The sequence below is a fragment of the Pongo abelii genome, chromosome 16 (assembly GCF_028885655.2).
Source record: "Pongo abelii isolate AG06213 chromosome 16, NHGRI_mPonAbe1-v2.0_pri, whole genome shotgun sequence".
Classification (NCBI taxonomy): Eukaryota; Metazoa; Chordata; class Mammalia; order Primates; family Hominidae; genus Pongo; species Pongo abelii.
Window position 1 is genome coordinate 33620360 of NC_072001.2, and position 23969 is coordinate 33644328.

A 23969-nucleotide genomic window follows, 5' to 3' on the forward strand; every position below is an offset into this window, starting at 1 on the left:
ACAAATGTGCAGGAAATGTAAAGTAAATTTCTGAAATAACCTTCGCAGGGGTTTAGAAGTATCTGGGGTCCTCTGGAAACCTGCAGTCCCTTGGAGACACCTGTCCTTCCTAGAAAGGGAGTGTGGCCAGATCAGGTGGGGAAGGCTGCTCTCAGGCAGGGTCAGCTAGGGCAGCAGGGCCATGCACCCCGGTGGGACTCACCTTCTTCCCTTTCTCCCTGCTCCACAGAGGGCCCTCATGCCATGGAACATGAGGGAAGCCCTTGGCCCACATGCAGCCAACACAGTTTTTAACAGTTCCTGGCCAGCCAGCTGAAGTTGGTCTCTGGCCAGGGACGAGGTCTAAACACCTCTTCTCAAGGAGCATGCTGTTGGTGCATGGGACTAGCACATTTAATATGACCATCGGCTCTCTCCCCTTTGCATTTTTAATACTGTTTAGAGGAAGGATGGATCCAGATCTCTCACAAAAGGAAATGGCTATTCCTAAGTCATGTGGACTGAGTGGTAATGTATCAGCCTGGAGCAGGTGTCTACAGGCGTCTGGCGCCTCATTACCACACTGAGAAGCTGGGGCGCAGGATGCAGCCAGTGGCTTTACCTCAGGCTCTTATTTAGGGCACATCTGTCATCAGATGGTGATGGGTGGAGATAACTTAGAAATGCAAGGGTAGAATAGGTCCTGGTGTTTTGAGAATTACATAGTCTGCCTGGTTTGGAAGGTTTTCCTCTATTACAATGGACTGTTTTTATTCTCTCTCTTTTTTTTTTTTTTTAATTAAACAAACCTGGCAGATAGCGTGAGAAAGAAAAGATCTGAATTTGCATAGCCAGTTTTAGAAATTTCTGGTTGGCTGTTTTTACATTAAGAAATGAAAAAAACAAGCAAGAATTGACTTTATGCTCCCTTGACATCCTGTGCATATGAGCTTCGTTTCTGAATGGATTATTGAAGCATTTTTAAGGTTGGGTGTCTCAATCTTTTAAGAGTGAGAAGCATGAGGAGTGGCCGGCATCCACACCTGAAGCAACACTTTCTGTGACCCCACAGCTTTGGATGCCTAAGCAGCTGCTCAGCGTGACACGAAGAATCAGTCCAGAAAGCTGCCACAGACCCGCTCCATGAGATTTTTAAAAAACCACTTTTGTTTTCTGAGTAATAAAAGAAACCCCAGTAATATTAGGGACATAGATGTTAGTACAGTAATTACCACACATTGAAAATATTGTTCAGCAGGAAAAGTAAAACTTTCAAAAAACTTCTTAAAGATCCTATTTAATAAATAATTTTTGATTTAAGGAACCACTTACGCAAAACTTGAACAAATTACTGAAAACTCCACCTGCTGTGGAATAATTAAAAACAAAAAGGCATTACTCACAGGAGATACTCAATTATTTTATTATAATTTCTCAAACAAGTAAAAAAAAATCCCCTCCCCCCCCCCTTTTTTTTGTTTTTGCTGCTCTTTAGTTAGGGAAAAAAAGCATCGTTTCTAGAGGAGAAGCTGGCTCCAGTGAAGAGATGGTCGACCTCCTGCTTTTTCTGAGGATACACTCACAGCAAAGCCAGGCGCTTTCTCCTGTTCTAGGATTATTAGAAGCTATTCTAAGGCTCTCACAGGTTTTATAGTATTCTTTTGTTAGTGAGGATTTTACCCATCTTATCGTCATTTCTTGGAAACAAGCTCGTTCCTTAGTGAGGCAGATTTAGCTCCTCAGTGTCCTTGGCCAAGAACGGTGTTCTCCGGAGGTAATCTTGGAAGGAAGAGGCTGCATATTGCTGCTCAAAACAGGGTAGCTAAGGACACATTTTTTTTCCTCAAGAAATGTAGGAGGCACCAAAAAAGAGACCGCTCAGGGATCGGGCTGCTCCCTCATTGTGTCACGAGACGGAGGCAGGGTCGTCCTGCCCCGTGGAGGGGCCACGATCACAGTGAGTCCCTTTACCTGGCTGAACCCAGACAGATGCAGGTGTGGGGGTGGGCTTCCTTTCTGGTTCCCCCAGCCCCTTCCCTTTGGAAAGAGCAGCAGCCTAGTGGGGGCTTACACAGTGACCAAACGGTCAATTCCTCGCTGTCTCCTGGGGCACCGATGGTCACCGCCCAGGGGCCCGCCAGCGACAGTCCACCGTGGAAGTGCCTTCAAAGGAGAAATGTGAGCAGGCTGTCCTATCTGCTCCTCTATGAGCAAATCCAAATTGTGAGATGGGAACCCTGCTTTTTGGACCCTAGGTGTCTTTGGAAAGCTCCTGTCACCTGAGCTGCCCGGCACTGGGAGCCATCGCTGCACCTCACCGCGCCCGCGAGACGGGTGGTCCAGTGCCCTTTCCACGGCCGCCCGCGGCTTGGATGGCAGTGTGAATGGTGCTTGAGCCGGGGCTGGGGGGAGGAGGTTTTGCTTATGAAATGGAGCTGTGTGTTTCTAAAGGGCCACAGTGACCACCAGGGCGTCAGCTGGCAGCCAGGTACCGGCCTTCTCCCAGACCCCGGGACGGGAGGCAGGTAGAGCCCGCAGAAGAGCCTCCACCGCAGCTCCGGGTGCGCGCTCGCTCTAAGCCCTGGGTACTACCAACCGCGCATAGAGGACCGCTACCTGGAAGAGGTCATCGCTAGGTTACGAGAAAAAAAAAAAAAAAAAAAAGCAAAAAAAGCATGTAAAACACTCCCTTCTAAAAACAAAGGGCTGCGAATTTCTTTATTTCTCTTATTAAGGAACAAAAATACTCTTGCAATGGCTATTGAGTTTCCACAGGTACGAGGCAGATGCTAGGCTAGCACACCCACTTCCAACAGTATGACTTGTTTCCTATCCGTCTACTACCTGAGTGGCGTCAGTGTAGGTTCAGGCACCATTAGGAACGTTTGACCAAACACGTACACGGCACTGACAGAGGAGGCGCCGGCCTTCCGGTGGACCAGGGCATGTAAAAAAGACACCGACACAATGGAAAAGAAATCCTCGAAGGTAGAACCTCGCCGCCCGCGCCGCGCCGCTCAGGGCCGGGCCCCGCGCGCCTCGCGCCGCCGCCTCAGCTCCTCGCGGTAGCAGTAGGAGCAGTAGTGCTCGGTCTCGGCGCGCCCGTAGAACGCACAGTTCTCGCGCTGGCAGCGCCGCTGCACCGGCCCCGGGCCGCCACGGCCGCACTCACCGTTCGAGCGCGCGGTAGGCGCGTCGGCGTCGGCGAACTCCAGGCCGTCGCGCGCGGCGCCGAAGCCGTTGGTGTAGGTCTGCGACTTGTGCTCGGCCGCCCCCGCCGCCCCCGCCGAGCCCGGTAGGGCCCTGGGCACCGCGCGCGCCAGCGACTCGACCGTGTTGACCGTGCGCAGGGCGGCGGCGCGCGCCGGGCTGTAGCTCTGCGACGACAGCGAGCGGTTCTGCTGCGGGTACGTGGCGCACGGCCGCAGCGCCCCCACGGCCGGCGCGCACGCCTCGTCCCGCGCGCCCGACGCCTGCACGTGGATGACGCTCTGGCGCGCTGGTGCCGGGGGGCTGCGGCCAGGGACTGGTCCGCTGGCGCCCCCACGCCGCGCGCCTCCCCCCGGGGAGGCCGTGCCGCCCGCCGCCGCCCGCGCCGCACGCCCTGCTGCAGGCCCGGGGCTCGGCCGCTCCTTGAGCTTGAGCACCAGCTGCGTGGGCGGGCCCGGAGAGGCGCGCTCCGGGACCGGCGCGCCCTCCGTCTCCGGTCTGCGCGGCGGCCGCTTGGCCGTGGAGGCGGCTGCGGCCGCGGCGGCGGCGGCGGCGGCGGCGGCGGCCGCGGTGGCGGCGTCGCGGCGCCGCTGCTCTTGCTCGGCGCTGAAGCGCTCCTGCGCGCTTGTCAGGTAGTAGCCGATCATCTCCTCGTGGAACTGGTGCCGGTGGCTGGTGAGCAGCAGGCCGGCGAAGATGAACTTGCGCTCCCCCTGCATGGCGGCGCGCAGGATGTTGAGGCTCAGCTTCACGTCCGTGCTGTACTTCCAGGCGTCGCCCCGCGGCCCACCGCCCTTCTCCGCCGGCGACGCGCCCGCTGCCTTGTCCGTGGGCGACGGCGTGGTCTTCTCCGACGGCGACGTGCTGGCCGACGCACCCGACTCCTCCTTGCTGCCCTTGCGCGACTTGGCCTTCTTCTCCTTGCCCCGCTCGGCCGAGTCCCCGTTCTTGCCGTTGGCGGAGTTGGCGCGGCCCATCTTGCCGTGCACCAGGCCGCCGAGGCCACCCATGTTTTTCTTCAGCTTGATGCCCAGCGTCTTGCTGAAGCTGCCCAGCTTGTTGGCCACAGAGTCGGCGCGCGTCTTGTCCTTCTCCTTGCGCTGCTTCTCCTTCTCCTTGTCCTTGCTGTTCTTGCCGTTATTGCTGTTAGAATTGCTGCACACCGAATCGCGGTCCGAGTCCAGCGAGTCGGCTAGGGACTGCACGTCCTCCCCTGCCGAGGCCGTGGGAGACTCCGGCTGTGCCAGGGGCGCCTGTGTGGAGAGGGAGGGCCGGAGCGAAGGTGGTTAGAGAAGAGCTGTCCACGCGCCGGCGAGGAAGACACACCTTGCCCCTGTGTTGCCGAGGCTAGGGCCCTCGACCTTCACTGTCCCAGTCCCCACTGTCGCTCTGGTGACTATGACACCCAGATGGGCGGTGCTGAAAGAAAGGAGCGGATAGGAGTGGGCTCTGATCCGCTGCAGTAGTAAAAGGATGTAGGGACCTCTTATCTGTGTGTCTTCTGGCCAGGGAAGCTGGGGTGTACTCATTCTTTCTCTCTGGGGGACCTCAGGTACTTGGTACCCTGGAACCCTGAGTGGGGGATTGCAGCAGGGTGCAGATACCCCACTTGGTCTTGGTCCCCAGAGCCTTGTCACAATCTAGAATGGTCAGGTTCAGACTCTGGCCTTCCCCCACTGGCGAGGCCGCCTGCTTGACCAGACACAGGTCCCAGGCTGGCCTCTGTAAGGATGGAGGCCTTCAGGTGCGGAGGACACTGGGCCTGCACAAAAGTGTCTCCCCTGAAAAGATGTCTCACCTCACGCCAGGCATGGGACAGAAACCTTGCACTCAACCTCATTCATCGGATCTTGGATCAAACACCCCCTTGATTTAGGGATGCCAAATCGCTTCAGGAGTTCCTTTCTCAACTCAGTTTGGCAAGGTGGAATGCTAAATTGAGGAGGATTCTGAAATAGGCCTGCGCTCAGCAAAAAAGATGTTCCCATTCCCAGAAAAGGCCCCCTGGGTGGGGTGGGTTGGGGTGACGCTGGGGAGCACGCCTTGGATGAGACTCACTGATGAGGTCAACCAGTCTGAGGGGGGCACGACCATATCTGGGGTGGGGGGAACCTAAGAAAAGAGGTGGGAGAGCAGAGAGGCAGGCAGCACCTGCTACTTCTCTGTAGGGACCTCCCTGGGTGAGGAGAGAATTCTGACCGAGTGTCATTGGACGAGAGGCAGGGCCTATCATGCTGGCCGCTGGGTGCTGCAGGAACTGGTGCTCATACCTGAACAGGCTTCCCTGGCCTCCAGGGGATGAGCCTGGGAGAAGGCCCATTGCTCCCCCACTTAATTTTTGTCCCCCCCCAAACCCTTCAAGCAAGTCCAAGAGTCGGTGACTCTCCTGTGACCAGGTCACCCTGAAGCAAAAGGCAGAACTGACCCTCACCACCTCCCACTCTGAAATTCCTTTCCCCTTCCCACCTGGGATAGGAAGGTGTGAAGTGTCTCAGATGATGTGTGAGACACTAAAGTGTGGACACTCGGGCTGGGCCAGGAAGGGAGGTGCGCCTGGTGCTAGCAGGAGTGCACTAAGAGCGGGCTCAGGAGTCCCCGGCTGGAAGAACCCTTCCCACAGTTGTCTGCTGAGAGCCCTGCATCTCACATGAAGGCACCGAGGCCTGGCAATTGCAGCAGAGCTATGCTCAGCCCGAGAGCCTCCTGATTCTACATCCCGAGCCGCTGCCCTCACTCCCCATGTGGGTGCTGAAGAACAGCCACAGCACTACGGGAGTGCTCCAGGCCTTTGAGAGGCAGGACTCAAACTGCCACCGACTGTCACTTATGCCATCAGTAAAATGGGGTATCAGTCTCCGCCTCATGGAGCCCTGGGAGATGACGTACAGGCAGAGGCTGGAGTCTGAGAGCACTGAGCAGTGCTGGCCACCGCCTGACTCCTTGACTCATGCCACTCCTTTACTAATTCCTTGTGAGCCCCACTTTAAGACTAAGTAAATGTCTGGAGAGGACCAATTACTTGCAGGCTGTATTTTACAAATCCTTTTCCCTGGCAGTTCACTACTGAGATTTCAAAAAACATCTATCAGTCAGATGCTTAAAATGAATCCCTCAGCGTTTGCAAGCGGGGGCAGCCCTGACCCTCTGGAGGCAGGCAGCCTCATGGGGTGTAGGCCCCTCTCCTCACCTTCCTGCCAGCTCCACCCACCAGTGTACTGCCTCTGGGAGGGGAGGAAGGGGGCGCCGAGGAATCGCGCTCTCAGTTCCCTGGCTTTTTTTGAGGACCCACACAGTTTATAATTAATTCCACTCTACGGCAGCACATTGTGTTCTGATCTTAGCAGATAGTTTTGTGTTGTGACTTGCCTGTGGCTTGTTTTCTGAGTGGGCGTGTTTATTCCTTCTGCAGAAAATAGGGGGACAAAAATCCCTTTACAAGAGTGCATGCTTGCATGCACACATGCCTACATGTACACACCCACTGGGTCCAGCCAGAGCCACTTCAAACCATAGCCAGGGTGGCCCCAGCTGCATGCAGCTGGGATGGCTAGGTCAAAGGAGGTGGGGGAGCTACTGGGCTGTGGGTATGGCTGGGGTGGGCGGCCGGGCAGGGGCAGGCAAGAGTGTGGGAGCATTTGGGAGGATGCACCCTGGTCAGACTGGAGCTGAGCAGCCTGGACCCTGCTGCCAGGTCTGGTCCCAGCACAGCCAGGCTCACCCGTGTCTCGGAGGGGATCCGGATCCACGTCACGTTCATGTAGCTGTGCAGAAGGTTCAGCTTGGCTTCTAGCGACAGGATAAGGCTGGCAGGAGAAGAATATCCTATTGAAATGGTCTGAGCTGGCCCTTGTAGCACCCAGTCCACCTGCATGCCAGCTGTCCCAGGAGAAGCAGGGGTGGTACAGCCCCTCCCCAGGATGCCCCAGCTGTAGCCCTCCCTGTGGGCGCTGGGGGAAGGGACAGAGTAGGGTCTTACTGGGCCAGCCGGGCGTTATCGTTGTCGTCTTTCCCCCACTCCCAGTCCTTGCCAGGGTCCACTGCAAAGTGCAGAGGCAGCAGCTTGTGCTCAGAATCCGTCAGGGGGATCACGGCTGGAACAGAAGAGACAGAGCCGTGCTTGGAGCCCTGGCAGTCCCCAGGAAGGATGGCAAGGAAATTCCCAAGCCAGGTGTCCGGGTGACAAATGCACTGAGTGGACATCTACACAGATCTGTGCCAGCAGGAGCATGAAGACCAAAACCACTATTGCTAGTTTTTAAAATTTCATATTTATTGCGGACAGTGGAGAGCAGTTGGAAGCGTCACCTGGACCCTGGGTCTCTTTGGGTCTGTCCAATGGCAGATACTCCACTGGGCATCAGAATGGGAAAAAAGCTATTGCTGCTTCTGCTATTTCTAGGAAGGATCTAGGCAGGTTAGGCACACTTTGGGAGGCTACCTTGCAGGTGGGCCTAGGGCCCAGCTCTCCTGTCTCAGCCCAGAGAAGGGCCGAATGTGCAAGTCAGGTGAGCAAGGGTGTTGCTGTCCTCTACTGGTTTGTAATTTTGTGTCACAAGTCTGTATCAGTGTCTGGGACCCGTGGACCTACCCGCCCCTGCCCGTGGGAAGCTCACCTGTGCTGGGGACAGATAAGCAGGTTAACAAACACCTCATAATGTCAGGTGGTGATGAGCCCTGGAAGGGTAAACACCAGGCAGAAGGTAGTGATGGTGAAGCCTTTCTCGGGTGGGGTCAGGGGGTCCTTTTGAGGAGGTCACATGTAGGTGGAGATTGCAGTGATGAGCCACTGGCTGGTCATTTCTTGGAGGGATTGACTCATCACAAAACTTCTGTGGTGAAACTCACCACCCGTGGGAAATCCTGGCTCACTCCAGAAGGGCTAGGGTGGAGGGGGTATCTACAGGTTTGGGATCTTCTAGGAGCTTCTGAGCTGCTGGGGGACCTGATGAGAGGAGTACCTAGTGACACGGTTGACTCCTCCCAAGGGCATTGTCAGGGACAAGGGCAGGAGGAAGTGGGAGATGGTCTCCCCCAGTCTTTCCTCGGAGCAAGCAGCAGCCTCCTCCATGGGCTCCACTTAGCTCCCCTGCAGGCCCCACTCCTGGGAGTCATACACAGCAGAGAAGCACAGCCACCTTGGACCAGCTGCTTTGCCTCTTTGCTGGTGCCCATGGTTCATGGCAAGGGTGCCATGGCAAGAACAAAAAGGCAAGGAAATAGATCAAATCGAAGACAACACCAATAGTTGATTTGCTAAGAAATTGGAAAAACTGACTCAATGCTGCCCTCCAGTGTTGCTTAAGAGGAAAAGTGGGCACAAGTAATTCCCCTCTCCACCCCCGCACCTCTTCTCCAGCTTCCCCAAGCTGCCAATAAGGGAAATGCAGCTTTGCTGACCAATGACCAGCTCCGGGCTTTTCATTAATCTGCCTTGGGATTGGAAAGTGCAGTGCTCTGATTTGAGAGGTCAGGGGTGGCTTGGCCTGGCTTGGTGCAGCCTGCTGGGTTCTGCCTTGACGTGGCCACCCTTCCCAGGTCTGAGCTGCAGGGCAGACACACCCAGGGAGGGCTGCAGGGCTGGCTCAGGGACAGGTCTCCCTTGGGTGGTGCCCAGCAGCCTGTCCCATAGTTCTATGAGTCACTACACAAACAGAGAAGGGGTTAGCTTCGCTTCTTACTCATGGGGCAGGGGGTGGCACAGGCTCTCCCCATCCATAATGTTTCCCAGAATAGAGCAGTGCAGCTCCTGGGAGTTCCAAGCCCCCATGAATGGATGGGCCAAACCAAAGTATCCAGGAAAGGGCCTCAAAAAGCGACACTTTAAATAAGCATCTCCTGTGGCTTTTAAAATCAAGCAAATTCAGGAAATATTGTTCTAGAACAAGAATGATCTGTTAGAAGCAGTTCCTGTGGGTGCAACTTGGACATTTTGGGTCTGGCTGTCCACCCGCTTCCCAGGATAGAATTGCCATTGGAGAGCATCAGCCCGGCCACCACTCCATGTCTTAGCCACCCCGCCCCCAGGATTTAGGGGGAACAGGCACCTAGCGGCATCCATGGTCTGTGGGCAGAAGCAACGTGGGAAGTGCTGGGTGATGTGCTCAGGCATGGGGGTGCCTCTCCCCACTCCCCTTCCATGGTGCCTGCAGAAGACAGCAGATCTCCACTGAAGAGCTGCCTGACAATTGAGAACACTCCTTTTAGACTTCCACTGTGTTAAGCCACTGTGATTTTGGTTTGTTTGTTTCAGATAAACCACCTAAGCTAAGATGGCACCCCAGACAGTCACCCTCACTTCCCTATCATGGGGTTCCTGGGGACTCCTCCCCTCAACAGCAGGGCTGGAATGGACTCCCTGGGCTGCCCAGGGCTCCAGTGCACAGTGGGAATACCCCTGAAGGGGCTAGTGCCTGTCCACCTATAAGGGTCCGGCAGCCTTGCGGCCTAGATCTGGCTGGGGTGAAGGGCCAGGTACTGAGAGTGTTCTAGGGACATGTCTGCTCACAACTGAAGACACCGAGGGGCTAAAAGGAAGGCTTCTCTGCAGAGGGTCAACTGCGGCCTGTGGTGAGGGCTGGGGCTGCAAAGCCCAGGGACAGTTCCGGCCAGGAGGCCACAAAAACAGGTCCTCCTCGTGAGCAGCGGCTGCTCGGAATGCCTCTGCTTCTCAACTGTACACCCTGACATTTCCCTAATGGAAACCTGGCTTTACCAGTGAGGAGCAGCCATGCAGCGGCTTGCCCTCTGGTGGTAAATGTCTAGAACAGCAACTGCTTTTCAAAATGAGCCTAGAAAGGCCGGAAAGGTGTTTTGTTTTTGTTTTTGTTTTTGAAAGGCCTCTTGTATGTCTTTTAGCCTGGAAACATATAGGCATCATCTCATGCTAGCCTGAATATATTCTGAGTACTTATTTTCTAAAAAAATCAAGATTTCTGGTTTTTGTCTCCAATGTGAAAAGCTGGAAGAGCATTGTTCCACCATGAAAACATGCCAGTCAAACTGCAAATTCACAACTTATCTTTAACCCACCAGACAGCTGAAGGCACAGGGAAGCCGACTTATCCAATATCTAAGGAAAGACAGGTGCCTCCAAGGAGAGACAGACATGAGCTTAAGAAGGGCTAATTCAGCTGGACCCCAGTAAGAATCATTCAGCTAAAATGGTTAAATTGGTAAAAGAACAGTATCAGCTAGTGAAATAATATGGAACCCTGGGGGCTGAAGATATAAAGGAAATTCACATGCACTTGCAGGCTCCTCTCCATAGGACCTACCTGGTTCTCCCAAAAAAGATTGGCAGGAATTCTAAGAGAGTGTCTCCATAGATATTTCCATCCTACCTCTACCAAGGAACAAAAGCTTAAACTGCAGAGTGTAGGGCAACAAACACTGGGTGCACCAAGGGTCATGATCTGTTACTCTGATTAAGCATCTGTCTTAGGCAGGCACTGTATCCCTGGATCTGGGGATGGGGTTGACCTTCCTGGGCTATCATAACTAGACTGGTCCAAACCCAGACTCTAAAAACCTAGCAAAAGGAAAGGCATGCTTCTTTCCAGGAATAAAAGTGATTTACTGCAGTCTTTACTGTCCTACTCAAGATGCCTGGCTTTCAGCAACAACAACAAAAAACCTATGAGGCGAAAGAAAAGATAAAAAAAAAAAAACCAACACATTGATAAAAGACAAAGCAGTTGATAGAACAAGATTCAGATATGACACAGGTGTTGAAACTATCAGACAAGGAATTAAAAATAACTGATTAATAAGTTAAGGACTAATAGAAAAGCCGGATACCATGCAAGATTTGATGGTTAATTTCAGCATACAGAACAAATCTATGAGAAAGAAATGAAAATGCTAGAAATGAAAAACACAATAATAGAGGTGAAGAATGATTTTGAGGGGCTGGTCAGTTGACTTGATATAGCTGAGCAAAGAATCTGTAAACCTCAAGATAGGTTACTAGAAATTACACAAACTGAAACAGAAAAAAAGGAGGTGGGAAACTGAACACAGCATCTAAGAGCTGTGTGACAATATCAGCACCTTAAGTTCTGTGTAAATGAAATCTCACAAGAGAGAAAGAACAATGCAAAATAAAATTTTAAAGAAATAATGGCTAAGAATTTTTCAAAATTAATGACAACCATAACACAGATCTAAGAAACTAAGAGAACATCAAGTAGGAAAAATAACAACACCACAAATATTCCTATAATAGCATCTTAACACTTCTGAAACCCAAAGACAAAAAGAAAGTCTTGACGGCAGCCTGAGAAAAAAGAGGATACACTATACAGAGAGAAACAAAGATAAAAATTACAGCAGACTTTTCATGGTAAAACAGGTAAGCCAGAAGATAATGGAGTGACATTTTTAAAGTGCTGAAAGAAAAAAAAAACTGTTAATCTAGAATTCTGTACCCAGCCAAAATATCTCTGAAACATGAAGAAGACATAAAGAGTTTTTCAAACAAAAGTGAGCAAATTCATTGCCTGCAGACCTGAACTACAGGAGATGTTAAAGTACAAGAAATATGGTACCAGTAGAAACTTGTATTTACACAATTAAGAGTGATGGAAATGGAATAAATGGATGTGAAAAATTCATTTTTTTCTTCTTTTTAATTGCTCTAACAGATAACTGTCTAAAGCAAAGGGCAGTAGTGCATTATGAATTTATAACAGATGTAAAAATAAAATGTCTGATAATAACAAAGAATGGGAGGGAGGGATTGGTAATACACTGTTGTAATATCCTTATACAAATGTGAAGTTGAATAATATTACTTAAAATAGAATCTCATTAATTAGGCCAGGTGTGGTGGCTCACACCTGTAATTCCAACACTTTGGGAGGCCAAGGTGGTTGGATCACTTGAGGTCAGGAGTTCGAGATCAGCCTGGCCAACATGGTGAAACCCCATCTCTACTAAAAATACAAAAATTAGCTGGGCATGGTGCTGTGTGCCTGTAATCCAGCTACTCTGGAGGCAGAGGCAGGAGAATCGCTTGAACCCAGGAGGTGGAGGCTGCAGTGAGAGGCTGCAAGATCATGCCACTGCACTCCAGCCTGAGTGACAGAGTAAGACTCTGTCTCAAAAAAAAAAAAAACCAAATCTCATTAATTAAAGATGTTTATTGTAAATCCTAGGGAAACCACTAACAATTAAAAATAGGGGTATAACAGGTCCATAGTGGAAGTAAAATGGAACCATTAAAAAGCTCAATTAACCCAAGATAAGATAGCAAAAGAGAAACAAAAGGAACAAAGAACCCATACAGTACATAGAAAACAGGTAGCAAGATGGTGGATTTTAATCCAAACATATCATTAATACTATTAAATGAAAATGGTCAAAACATATCTTTTAAAAGATAAAATTGTCAGACTGGATGAAAAAGCAAAATCCACATATATGCTGTCTACAAGAATCTCATTGTAAGGGCCAGGCACTGTGGCTCATGCCCAGCACTCTGGGAGGCTGAGATGGGTGGATCACTTGAGGTCAGGAGTTCGAGACCAGCCTGGCCAACATGATGAAACCTTGTCTCTACTAAAAATACAAAAATTAGCTGGGCATGATAGTGTGTGCCTGTAATCCTAGCTACTTGGGAGGCTGAGGCAGGAGAATTGCTTGAACCTGAGAGGTTGAGGTTGTAGAAAAAAAAAAAAAGAAAAAGAATCCCATTTTAAATATAAAGACATATGGAAGTTAAAAGATATTCACTAATGGAAAGAGAGCTAGAGTAGCCACATTTATGTCAAAGTAGGCTCCAGAACATGGACTGTTACCAAAGAAAAAGAGGAACATTACATAATGATAAAGGGGTCAATTTTCCAAGAAGACATAATTATCCTATGTGTATGCATGCTCCTAACAACATAGCTTCAAAGTACATGAAGCAAATACTAACAAAAATGAGAGAAATAAACAAATGTATTACAGCTGCAGACTTTGCTACTTTTTGCTCAGTAATTGACAGAGCAAGTAGGCAGAAACCAGTAAGGATATAGAAGAACTGAGCTGCACTCTCAGAGAATTTGAGGTAATTGACATTTCTAGAACCCAACAAGAGCAGAGTATATATTATTTTCAAATACATATGGAATATTCACCAACACAGAACATATTCTTAGCCAGTCTGAGTGCATTAAAAAGAACAGAAATCATGATGTTTGTGTCATGTCATAACTGAAACTATAAACCAGTAATGAATATTTGAACAATCCCCCAAAACTTGAAACTCAAACAACCTGTTTCTAAATAATCCATAAGTCAGAGGAAGTCTCATGGGAAATTAACAAATAGTTTGAACAGAATGAAAATGTAAATATAGCACATCAAAATTTGTATGGTGTAGTTACAGCAGTACTTATGGGAAAACGTATAGCATTAAAATGCTTATATTAGATGAGAAAACAAGCCTCAAATTAGTAATCAAAATTTCAGCCTTAAGAAACTAGAAAAGGGGTAGCAAATTAAACTCAAAGCAAAGAGGGAAGAGGGAAGTAATGATGGCCTGTATGTGAGGCCAAGGCCAGCCCCTGAGGATCGGGCCCCTAGGCTGGGGCATCAGGGCCAATGGTGGCAGACATACATTCTCTGGCCTAAAGTTTATATGTAGATAAGATATTTGGATTGGTCATTGGTCTATAGACTAAGCTTGCTATTGACTGAATATTTGTGTTCCTCCAAAATTCACTGTTAAAGCTTAGTCTCCATGTAAGAGTATCAGAAGTGTGGTCTTTGGGAGGTGATTAAGGCATGAGGGCGGAGTCCTTGAGAATGGGATTAGTGCCTTTATAACAACAGGCACGAGAGCGCTCTTCTTTCTCTCTCTTGGCCATGTGAGGACACAGTAAACAGCAGCTGTGTGTAGACCAGGAGGAGGACATCCTTACCAGACACCAAATCTGCTGGCTCCTGGATCTTGTATTCCCAGCTTCCAGAACTATCAGAAATAAATTTCTATTGTTTATAAGCCACCCAGTCTATGGTATTCTGTGGCAGCAGCCTGAATTGACTAAGACAAAACTGGAAAAAGTGCTGATCAGAATTAAGGAAACTGTACTGCTGAAAAAACTCTCAGGCTGAGAGAGCATTCAGCATCTAAGACAATTTCTGGGCTCCTGAGCTTATGCCAAAAGTGGGTGGTGAAGCTCTCAGCCCCAGAGGGTGCACTCTGTACACACATCAGATGTGGCCCTGTGGGACAATGACAACTGGGGTCTCCTCAGAGAGCAGAACCAGGATGTCACCCTGGCCCACCAAAAACTCGCTCCCCACATCCAGGGCAGTGAGTTCTGGCTGCTCCTGTCCTGCAGGTAGGACAGGTGGCTGGTGTTGCTGCCTCCCAGCCCCTCTCAGAAGGGGTTTTGTTTGAGCACATGTTCTCACTCCAGTACCATGCATGGGAGCGTGGAGTCCTCAGGAGCCTGGAGTGACCAGATGGAGGAACCTGCACATCACACAGAGATGGCTGGGGCCCTCATTTGGGAATCAGGGGCGATGGTGGCTGGTATGTGCTTCCTGTGGGCATGGATGTCTTGGGGAGGTCTGGTGGGGGATCCAGGTGTCTGTGCCTACTTTGTAGCTCAGGAGGGGACAGGCAGGGCTCCTGGGGGGAGGCTGGCATCTGGGTGCACTCCTGCTTTCTCTTCTCTCCAGGCCTTCAGGCATGACTGAAAAACCCTCAGCCAGTTCTTTCCACGGAGTTAACTGTGGCTGGCATCCCTTTGGAACAGTGCTTTGGGCCCCTGAGCTGATGGTCATTGGGGTAGGGCATGAACCCATCAGCAGATGTATTGTGGATAAACACACCTCGTGCTTTTAATCAGCATGACTCAGCTCTCTGGGCATGTGCCCACTCTATAAGCTGAGGACAGAGCTCCACAGCCATGAAGTCCCTTCCACAGCTCCTGGCCACCTCATGGTGCTTTGTGATCCGTAGGTCAACAATATCAAAGATGACAGACTTGAGAAACAGAGGTCTCAGCTAAAAGTCTGGATGCCCCCAACCCCAGCTCCTCGGCCTCTCACCCCTTAGCCAGGGGCCTTTGCAGACAAAGGTTCTTCAGGGTTCTGTGCTGTGGGGCTCCTGAGAGGAGTGGCAAAGAAATACGGCCCAGTGAGACTGGCCACACACTACAAGGGTAGACCCTATCTTTCAGTGGCAACTGGTCAACTTAGAAAGTAGCCAAGAGAAGGGAGACTAATTACAAAGGTAATTCAGTTTGGGGGCACTTCTGGTTTCTAAAACCTTCTTGCAGGCCGGTCGTAGTGGCTCACGCCTGTAATCCCAGCACTTTGGGAGGCTGAGGTGGACAGATCACTTGAGCTCAGGAGTTTGAGACCAGCCCGGGCAACATAGAGAAACACCGTCTGTACCAAAGATACAAAAAGTTAGCTGGGCTGGTGGCATGCACCTGTAGTCCCACCTACTCAGGAGGCTGAGATGTGAGGATTTGTTGAGCCTGGGAGGTGGAGGTTGCAGTGAGCTGAGATCATGGCACTGTACTCCAGCCTCGGTGACAGAATGAGACCCCATCTCAACAACAACAACAACAACAAAAAAGTTTGAAAAAAAAAAACTTTCTTGCCAGCATGAACTAAGCTGATTCTTACTGTAATGTCTCATAATAGGCATTACATACTTCCTCCATTATTTTATTCAGATAGGTACACAAATAGACCAATTTGATTGGTATTTGATAAATGATTCTTTTTTTTTGAGATGGAGTCTTGCTCTGTCACCCAGGCTGGAGTGCAGTGGCACGATCTTGGCTCACTGCAAGCTCTGCCTCCCTGGTTCATGCCATTCTGCCTCAGCCTCCTGCATAGCTGGGACTACAGGCACCTGCCACCACGCCTGGCTAATTTTTTGTATTTTTTAGTAGAGATGGGGTCTCACCATGTTAGCCAGGATGGTCTTGATCTCCTGACCTTGTGATCCGCCCACCTCAGCCTCCCAAAGTGCTGGGATTACAGGTGTGAGCCACCGCGCCCGGCTGATAAATGATTCTTTAACACAATTATAAAATCAAGTTGAGCAGAATATGTAATGATATTTGTAACATGTAAAGATACATTTCTATTTAAAAAGAGATTGGATCTGTTTATTATAAATTAATCCTGCAAGAAAAAGCATGGTTCGTTGTCAAACCTATTGAAAACTGGAATGTTACATTCCATGTGGCTTGGGGAACAGTAGAGCATAGGTGAGCATTTGATTTAACCACGAGCCATGCATCAAATACAGATGGAAGGCTGCTTCCATGGCCCGGTGGGTAGAAGTACTCTGTTTGGCACCCAAGATCCCTAGCAGGCACTTATAAACTTGCTGTGTTGTTTCTAAGCGGCAAGAGACAAATTGGTAAGCTGCTCTTTGCAAAAACTTTTTTTTTTTTTCAAGTATCACATTTTGAATGTGTTGAGTCTCTGTTCCCAATAAAGGGATGGCCAACCTTGGTGTGATCATCTGTAAGCCTCGATCCTTGCAGTCTGCAGCCGTTTCAGAGCTCTCTGTTCACATCAGCATCTCCCCCTCCATCTGTAACCAGTGGATTCCCTCAGGGCTCCTGTGTGCTGCTCTCTAGGTTCCTTAAGTGGTACCCTTGGGGGAAGGCACTGAGGACACACTGAGGGTGCCCTGACCTCTGTGTGGCCCCTGGATATGCCTCAGAGGCTCACAGGCTGTTTGTATATATGAGGGAAAAACTATTTAAATAATTGACTTATATATTAATTTTTTTTTTGAGATGAAGTCTCACTCTGTCACCCAGGTTGGAGTGCAGTGGCGCAAGCTTGGCTCACTGCAACCTCCACCTCCCGGGTTCAAGAGATTCTCCTGTCGCAGCCTCCTGAGTAGCTGAGATTACAGGTGCATGCTGCCATGCCCAGATAATTTTTTATATTTTGGTAGAGATGGGGTTTCACCATGTTGCCCAGACTGGTCTTGAACTCCTGAGCTCAGGCAACCCACCCACCTCGGCCTCCCAAAGTGCTGAGATTACAGGTGTAAGCCACTGTGCCTGGCCAATAAATACTAATTTTTAAGAAAAGAATAGCCACAGATGGCATTGATACCTTCTGTGAAACAAAAGCACCCCCTCCCTACCCTCTTCGACCCTGAAGGTTCCTGAGTCGCCAGGTCTGAGATGCTATCTTATCCCAAGCAGGCTTTGACTTGGGGTACCACTTCCTGAGCCTCTTCTCTTAGAAATGCATGCCCTCTGAATGCCACTCTTTTGGGCCAAGTCTTTGTGGAAGCCTCGCCATCCACCCTCCCAACCCTTCACTGGCTGCAACCATTCCCTGGGGATGGTTCCTCCTTTCTCAATTTTCCCCTCTGTAAAGTGGGGAATAGGAAATGGGAAGGGTTAAATAGGTATTCCTGGAAAGGACCTAGAACAGCCCTTGAGCACAGGAAGCACCTGCAAATATATGAGCATGAAGGTGGGGTGCAGACCTAGGCAGCACCAGTATGCACCCAGCCCTTCCTAGTGCAACCTGCTGGCCAGGCCGAGAACTAACATGTACACATGGGTATGCTCTGCACGGCTCTATATCCACCCAAAGGGAAGAGGAGCTGTGCAGACGGGCAAGGCTGTGCTTGGCTTGTTTGGGACTTTACCAAGAGTTAGTTGTCATTTTGGACTGTAGAGCCTCCTGGGCTATTTGAGGGTATGCTCAGCACACCTGTGTCCCCTGTCTGTGTAACTGGGCACCCCACATATGGGTGCCAGGATCTGATTGCTTGAGTTTTGCGGTATGGCTGTGTGAGAGCATTTACAGAAATGCAGATTATTTTATTACATTGGTTTCCTTTGATTTCTCCTGATGTGGGGGTACTTAATGGACTTTATTCCAACACAGGTAACATTATCCATGAATTTCATTTCAGGATAATGAAGAGTACACTGGACAATGTTTGCTATAAAAGGAGGGGGAGTTGGGATTGTTGCACTGGATGATTTCCAAAGTTCTTTCCTAGGTTCTATGTTTCCAGGAACTATGTGGCACCTCTGCTTCTCCTGTTAATTGATTTGATTTTTCATAATGTACACATTTGCTCAGTGGCTTGTATGAACTGACCTGAGCTGGGTGCTGAGAGAATGCCCAGATCTGGGTTTCACAGAGCTCCCCTGGAGGCCATTTTAAGATGTGGCTGCAAGGAGGCTGCTTCCTGCAAAAAGCTGAAGGCCCAAGGCTCAGGTTTTCAGGGAGCAAATGACTAATGTCCTCCCTGGGAGAAAGCAGGTGACCATCATGTGTGGAAGCTACCAAGAAAGAATGCATACATTTTATCTAAAAAGTCCTGAGGTAGATTTGCAAAGCCTGGGCCACTGAGGTTGCCCATAGCTGACCAGTCCCACCAGCTCCTGACCTTCCACCTCAAGCCCTTCCCTCTCCCCATGTGCACGCCTAGCCTGGGAAACGGGAGGATTCCTGAACTTGAAGACGGTCAGTGGCGGCATCAGCAGTAGCCGGGCCATGGCAGTAGCACCTATAAGAGGGGGCTTCCCTTAGAGGGAGAGGCACTCAATGAGAGGTTTAAAGAATGCCTCATGGATTTTTAAGCCTCCAGGAGCTGGACACATGTGGATGAGACATGATGGGGCATGTAAAAAGAGGAGGAGGAAGGGGGTAGTGGGAAGAAGGGAGCCTTGTCTCAGCCTGAAATACATTTTTTATCTCATTTCCAGGCTCTCAAAGCATTGTTCCTCAGGCACAAGGATGCGGTGTCTGCTCTTCCTGGGGCCTGTGATTACTGTATCTATTAGCCTCTGTCACAGGGTGCTGTTTATAGGGTGGGCAGGGCACCATGGCAGAGGGTGACACCTGTGCTTCACAGTGGGGGCCGGTGGCATCCTGGGGCTCGATGTTCTGGAGTCTCCCATCTCCTGCCTCCCACCAGGTCCTGCGACTTTGCGGTCTGGGAGCTCACTCCAGCAGGCCTGAGTCTGCAGCTCATCCTGGAAGCTGCAGCCTCACTGTGATTTCCACGTCCCTGTCTGCTGAGATGTCGTGTGACCTGAGAGCACAGCTGGGACTCTGTCCCGTCCCCGCAGTGTCCTTTGAGGCACAGAGGGAGGGCTGCAGAGGTGAAGGTCTAAGGGGGTACACGGGTGCATGTGACAAAGAGCGTGGCCATGGCACCTGCCCTGCAGTGGGTCGTGGGGACCTTATGGGTGAATGTGCAGCCTGGCCACATGATGGTCTTGGAGGCAGGGACCTGCACCACCCCAGGAGGACCCCAATGGGCTGCTTTGACTGTGAGGGAGCCAAAGACCCACACCACAGTGGCTCTGAGAGGTGCATTGGGACCAGATCCCAGTTTTCAGAAACCAGGTCATCAGAAGTGAAACCACCCACAACTCTGCAAGGCTCTCCTGAAAGGTCCCAAGCCATAGCGCCCTCCATGGGCATCCTTTGAAGGGAGGATGCTTTCATACGTGCCTTGAAAACACCAAGCAGCAGTATCTGGAAGGCCTGGAAGAGTACTCGGTGCTTTTCGCGAGGAGGGGGTTGGGTATCTGAACCCCATGCTCGGCACTGGGAGATGCTGGCCTTGGGACCATCATCTTCTTCTGAACACAGAATCTCCCTGGGGACTGGACAGAGGGCCCAGCCCCTGGCCGATCCCAGGTCCTGAAAAGGCCCTTCTGGTCTCCCAAGAGGCGGGGGTCAGCCCTGCGAAGAGCTAAACCCCCGGGAAGGAGGTACAGGCATTCCGGACTGAAAGCGGGGAGACAATGGAAAGACTGGAGCACCTCCCAGGCCTTACTGATTAAATCTTTCCTTCTGTGGCCAGTGCCACATCTGCAAATAATAAAGAACCATGATGTGACATTCTCGTCACGGCAGGCTGCAGCCTCTAGTCCTCTCTCTTCCTGTGACTTGGGTTCTGCGGCTGCACCACGCATGTCAGCTCCTGGGAGCTCTGCATCTGCTCTTGGGAAGGGGTCTTGAATGCCCTGTGCATTTCTCACCTTCAGCTTCTGCTCCACAGCCCCAGCCTCATTCCTGACTCAACTGCCAGGCCAGGAAGTGACACGCTGGTGCCGCCTCTGGCGGAGGGCTGGGGGAGGCTGGGTTCTGTTCATTTGTCTGCGTCCTTTCCTTGCCAGCTGTCTACAGGAAGGAGTAGCATTTGGGAGTCCTAGGCGTGCAATCTTGTTGCTGTATTTACTTCCTGAGCTGCAGACTCAGTGGAAAAGGTCAGAAGCAGACACCCCTGAGCTTCCTGCCCCCTGTTGGGCCTGGACAGGGCACTTCCCGTTCCCTGGGACCATACTTAATGGCAGGAACTCTGAAATAGTTGGTCTTGCCTGTCCGTCCGTCTCCTGGGGGAGTGAGTCTCTGCCTATACTACAAACAAGAGTGACAACAGGAAGGGGTTTCCTCTCCACTCAGCTGGTCACACATCCATCAGTAGCTAACACGAGAAAACAGCAATTGTTTGAAACAAAATCCCCCTATTTCCCCAGTAAAGACATTGACTGGTGCCCTGGAATTGTGCAGTGCACAGCCTGTGGGCCGGCCCAACATCAGCAGCACTGAAATGGCTGCTTAGAGGAAACTCAGCTGCAATGCTTTGAAAGGAAATGTTGACCTTTTGAGTTAAAAGCTTACCCTGGAGCAGGGGTGAGCAAACTCTTCCCATAAAGAGCTAGTTAGTAAGTAAATATTTTAGGCGCTGCAGGCCTGGGTGTCTGTGGCTGCTCCTCTCTCTACCACTGTAGTGCAAAAACAGCCACAGATGATGCATCCGTGAATGAATGTGGCTCTGTTCCAATAAAACTTTATTTATAAAAATGGGTGGTGGGCCATAGTTCATTAATACTTGCTCTTGAAGTTTTTTTCCCTTTAATTTATATCTAAGACTAATTACATTCCTATAAAATATGTATACATGTGAAAGGGAAAACAGTAAAAACTATTTAAGGGTAGGTTGCCTTTGTTTAGTATTTTAAAGAGAATGTTGTCTTTAACATTGTTATTTTCAGTGAAAACGTTCACACATGTATCAGGTAGCTTTATGCAAAAACTGTCATTGCTGAGTGTGCACAGGTGTGCTTCTAAGGGGAGGTCTCCACAATCCACCTCCCTGTGCAATAGGGTCCCTTCTGATGGCTCTGCCCCCACCCTAGGCTCCTGCGCACACTCTCTTGGGAGACAAGCATACCTTGTTCTCTTTGCTGGTCTCTCTGTTCCATGGACACGAGGGCAGAGAAATGCGCTTGATCATAGGCCAGAACCAGAGGCGAGCAGTGGCATCTGTTGGGAGGGACCTCCAAGGGCAGGTAGATCCCTCCGAATGGGATGGGTGCGAACGCTGTGGACACAAACCAGGGTGGGGGTGTGAGGAGCAGGCAGCTCGAGCTGGGAGGGGAGGCCCCTTGTGTCCCTGTCCCTCACTATCCCGGGGGACTCCGTGGAGAAGCGGAGGGACAGGAGAGGTGGATGGAGGTGGTGCTGAGGGATGGGGCTGAGGGTTTCCAGAGTCATCTGTCTGCCCCAGGACTCCTGCTGCCCTGAGACCTGCACAGGTGTACAGGAGCCCCAGGGCTGGGATGACACTGTCACCCGAGATTGATCAGAGCAGTTGCAGCCTGGAAGCCCACCTTTTTCTGGATGTACTTCTTCCTTTCCTAGTGTTTGGTAAAGCATTTGTATAAAACACAGTATCTGTGCTTCTTGAGGGTGTATATTTGTTCTATATTTTGAGAACCTCTTCTATTGAATCTGAAGGAACCAGCCAGAGAGCTCCAGGACCAAGATGTAAGTCAGATGGGAACTGAGAATCAGAGGGATCAAGTCCTTCAGTGACAGGGACACAATCTCACTCATTTTCTTACTTGTAAAAAAGAGGGCAGAAAAGCCTAACACCCTCAGCAAAATAGAATAACTTCTGGAAATATCTGTCCTAAAGCAGCATCTGCATTGAGGTCATGAAACGTCTTGACTTTTGGCCCTAGAGTCAGTGTATTGCTGCACTCCTTGAGCAGAATTCAGGGACGGTAATTTCAGGGACGTCTTTGATGAACTCTTAAGAGTTCCTCCGCCATCCTCACTTTGTTAAAATTGATCATTGTGCTCACAGGAGAGACCCACTGAGAGGTGACAGGGTGGGGGTACCTGCAAGAGGGCTGTGAGTAGAATGGTAGGAAGCGTGGACCTTCCTCCACCCCGCAACTCAGAGATCTGATGGTGCTGGGAGCTCAGTCCTGGGCTTACACAGCAGGGCCCTGATGCAAGTCCTGGTGTTGCATGGAGAGCTGCAGACCTCAGCAGACCCACGTCCCTGAGCCACACAGGGAAGGGGTGGGCCAGGCAGGACCTGTGTCCTACCAGTTCCCTGGCTACATAACCATCATGGCCACATCAGATTTTTTATGGCAGCTGTGATTTAGCATGAAGAGCCACATCCTGATTTGTAGAGCTCCCTGGAAGCCTGTGACTTTTGTTAAGGTACAGGTGTAAATTCAAACTGGGCTGGAGGGATGCTCTGGGCAGCTGCACGCTGGAGGGAGGACAGGCTTTGGAGCACTCCCTGCCCTGGGCTGATCCCCACTGGGGACATTGCCTAGCCTCTCTGGGCTTCAGTTTCATCTCTGTAAAGTGGGGAGGGTGGTGTCCACCCTAGGAGGTTGTGGCAAGGGCTGAATGGAGGAACATTCAAGAAGGGGCTGTGCACAGAGTGTGGCTTTGGGTGGGCAGGCCATAAACTGCCCTTGCCTCTTTCTCTGCCAGTTCTGATTCTACCATAGCCTTTGCCAAATGACTCTATGCATTCTGTCTTCCTTTCTTTTTAGTCTTTAACACACATGTAGTCTGCGGAGGGGCGGGAACTCACCTGAGTGACTGAGTGCCTCCAGGACACGGCCCAGGGCTGTTGGAGGGGTGTGGGCTGTCTGCTGTGCCCTAGGCACATGACAGGAGACAGAAGCCCCTCTGGGCTTAGTCCTGGTCCTCACACGACCAGATTTCTCCTGGCCACCTGCCGTTGATAGGTGGGGCAGCTGGTCAAGAGCAATCCCTGCTGCTATCAAGGAGGAGAAAGAAACACGTCGAGTAGATCTTTGCACAGAGTGATGCTCTGTGACCTCTGGGAGCTCGATCTTGTTCTGTGCTATCTGCTTTCTAGCTGGGATGCTATGCTTTCTGTGTCATGAATACAACACATCTCTTTGAGGAACTTACCTTCTCCACCTGAGTCTCTTAACATTGTATCTGCCACAACAACGATGGGCCTTCTTAATATATGGGCTAGGACAAAAACGTGGAACTCTTCCAGGCTCTCGTACACGGGGTCCTCAGAGTTGTCCACACTGTGAAACAAAACAGAGCCAGCTGGTCACTGACTAAAACAGGGTGGAGGATGGAGAAAGTGGGGACCGCTTCATGCAGGGGCTGAGCCCTCCCCACTCTGGATATTATCTTCATGGACCCCGGCAGCTGCGCCATCCTGGGCCACTTCTCATGCCATCTGCCGATGGCAAACGCACAGGTCCCAGCTCCCCTACCCCACCGTGGGAGTGGTCTCAGAAGACGAGTTGGAAAGAGCCCGCAGGTGAAGGGTGCTGGCTGCTGTGAAGGCGAGTCTCTCTGCAGGCAGAGGCAGCCCACCAGAGCCTGTGGTAGCAGGGCTGTTGGCTCTCTGGGGGTGTTTCACAAGGAAGCAGTGGGGGCCGGAGGGATCGAGGGGTTCCTCTCCTGTTTATTTCTCTCAGGGACCCAGGGGTTCCCTGAGCACATCTGATGGGCTGGTG

General features: G+C 50.9%; 1 protein-coding gene across 2 annotated transcripts in view; it reads right to left on the minus strand.

The window, feature by feature from the left end:
• Positions 1-755: 755 nt before the first annotated feature.
• OTUD7A (OTU deubiquitinase 7A) overlaps positions 756-23969 on the minus strand; it is a 400216-nt gene continuing 377002 nt past the window's right edge. For both annotated transcript variants that reach the window (XM_054532489.2, XM_054532488.2), the window contains 5 exons: positions 23401-23528; positions 21383-21532; positions 7166-7280; positions 6908-6992; positions 756-4442 (listed from right to left, as the gene is read on the minus strand). In XM_054532489.2, the coding sequence (XP_054388464.1) occupies positions 2997-4442; positions 6908-6992; positions 7166-7280; positions 21383-21532; positions 23401-23528 (1924 nt within the window). In that variant the 3' untranslated portion in view covers positions 756-2996. The remainder of the gene's footprint in view (positions 4443-6907; positions 6993-7165; positions 7281-21382; positions 21533-23400; positions 23529-23969) is intronic.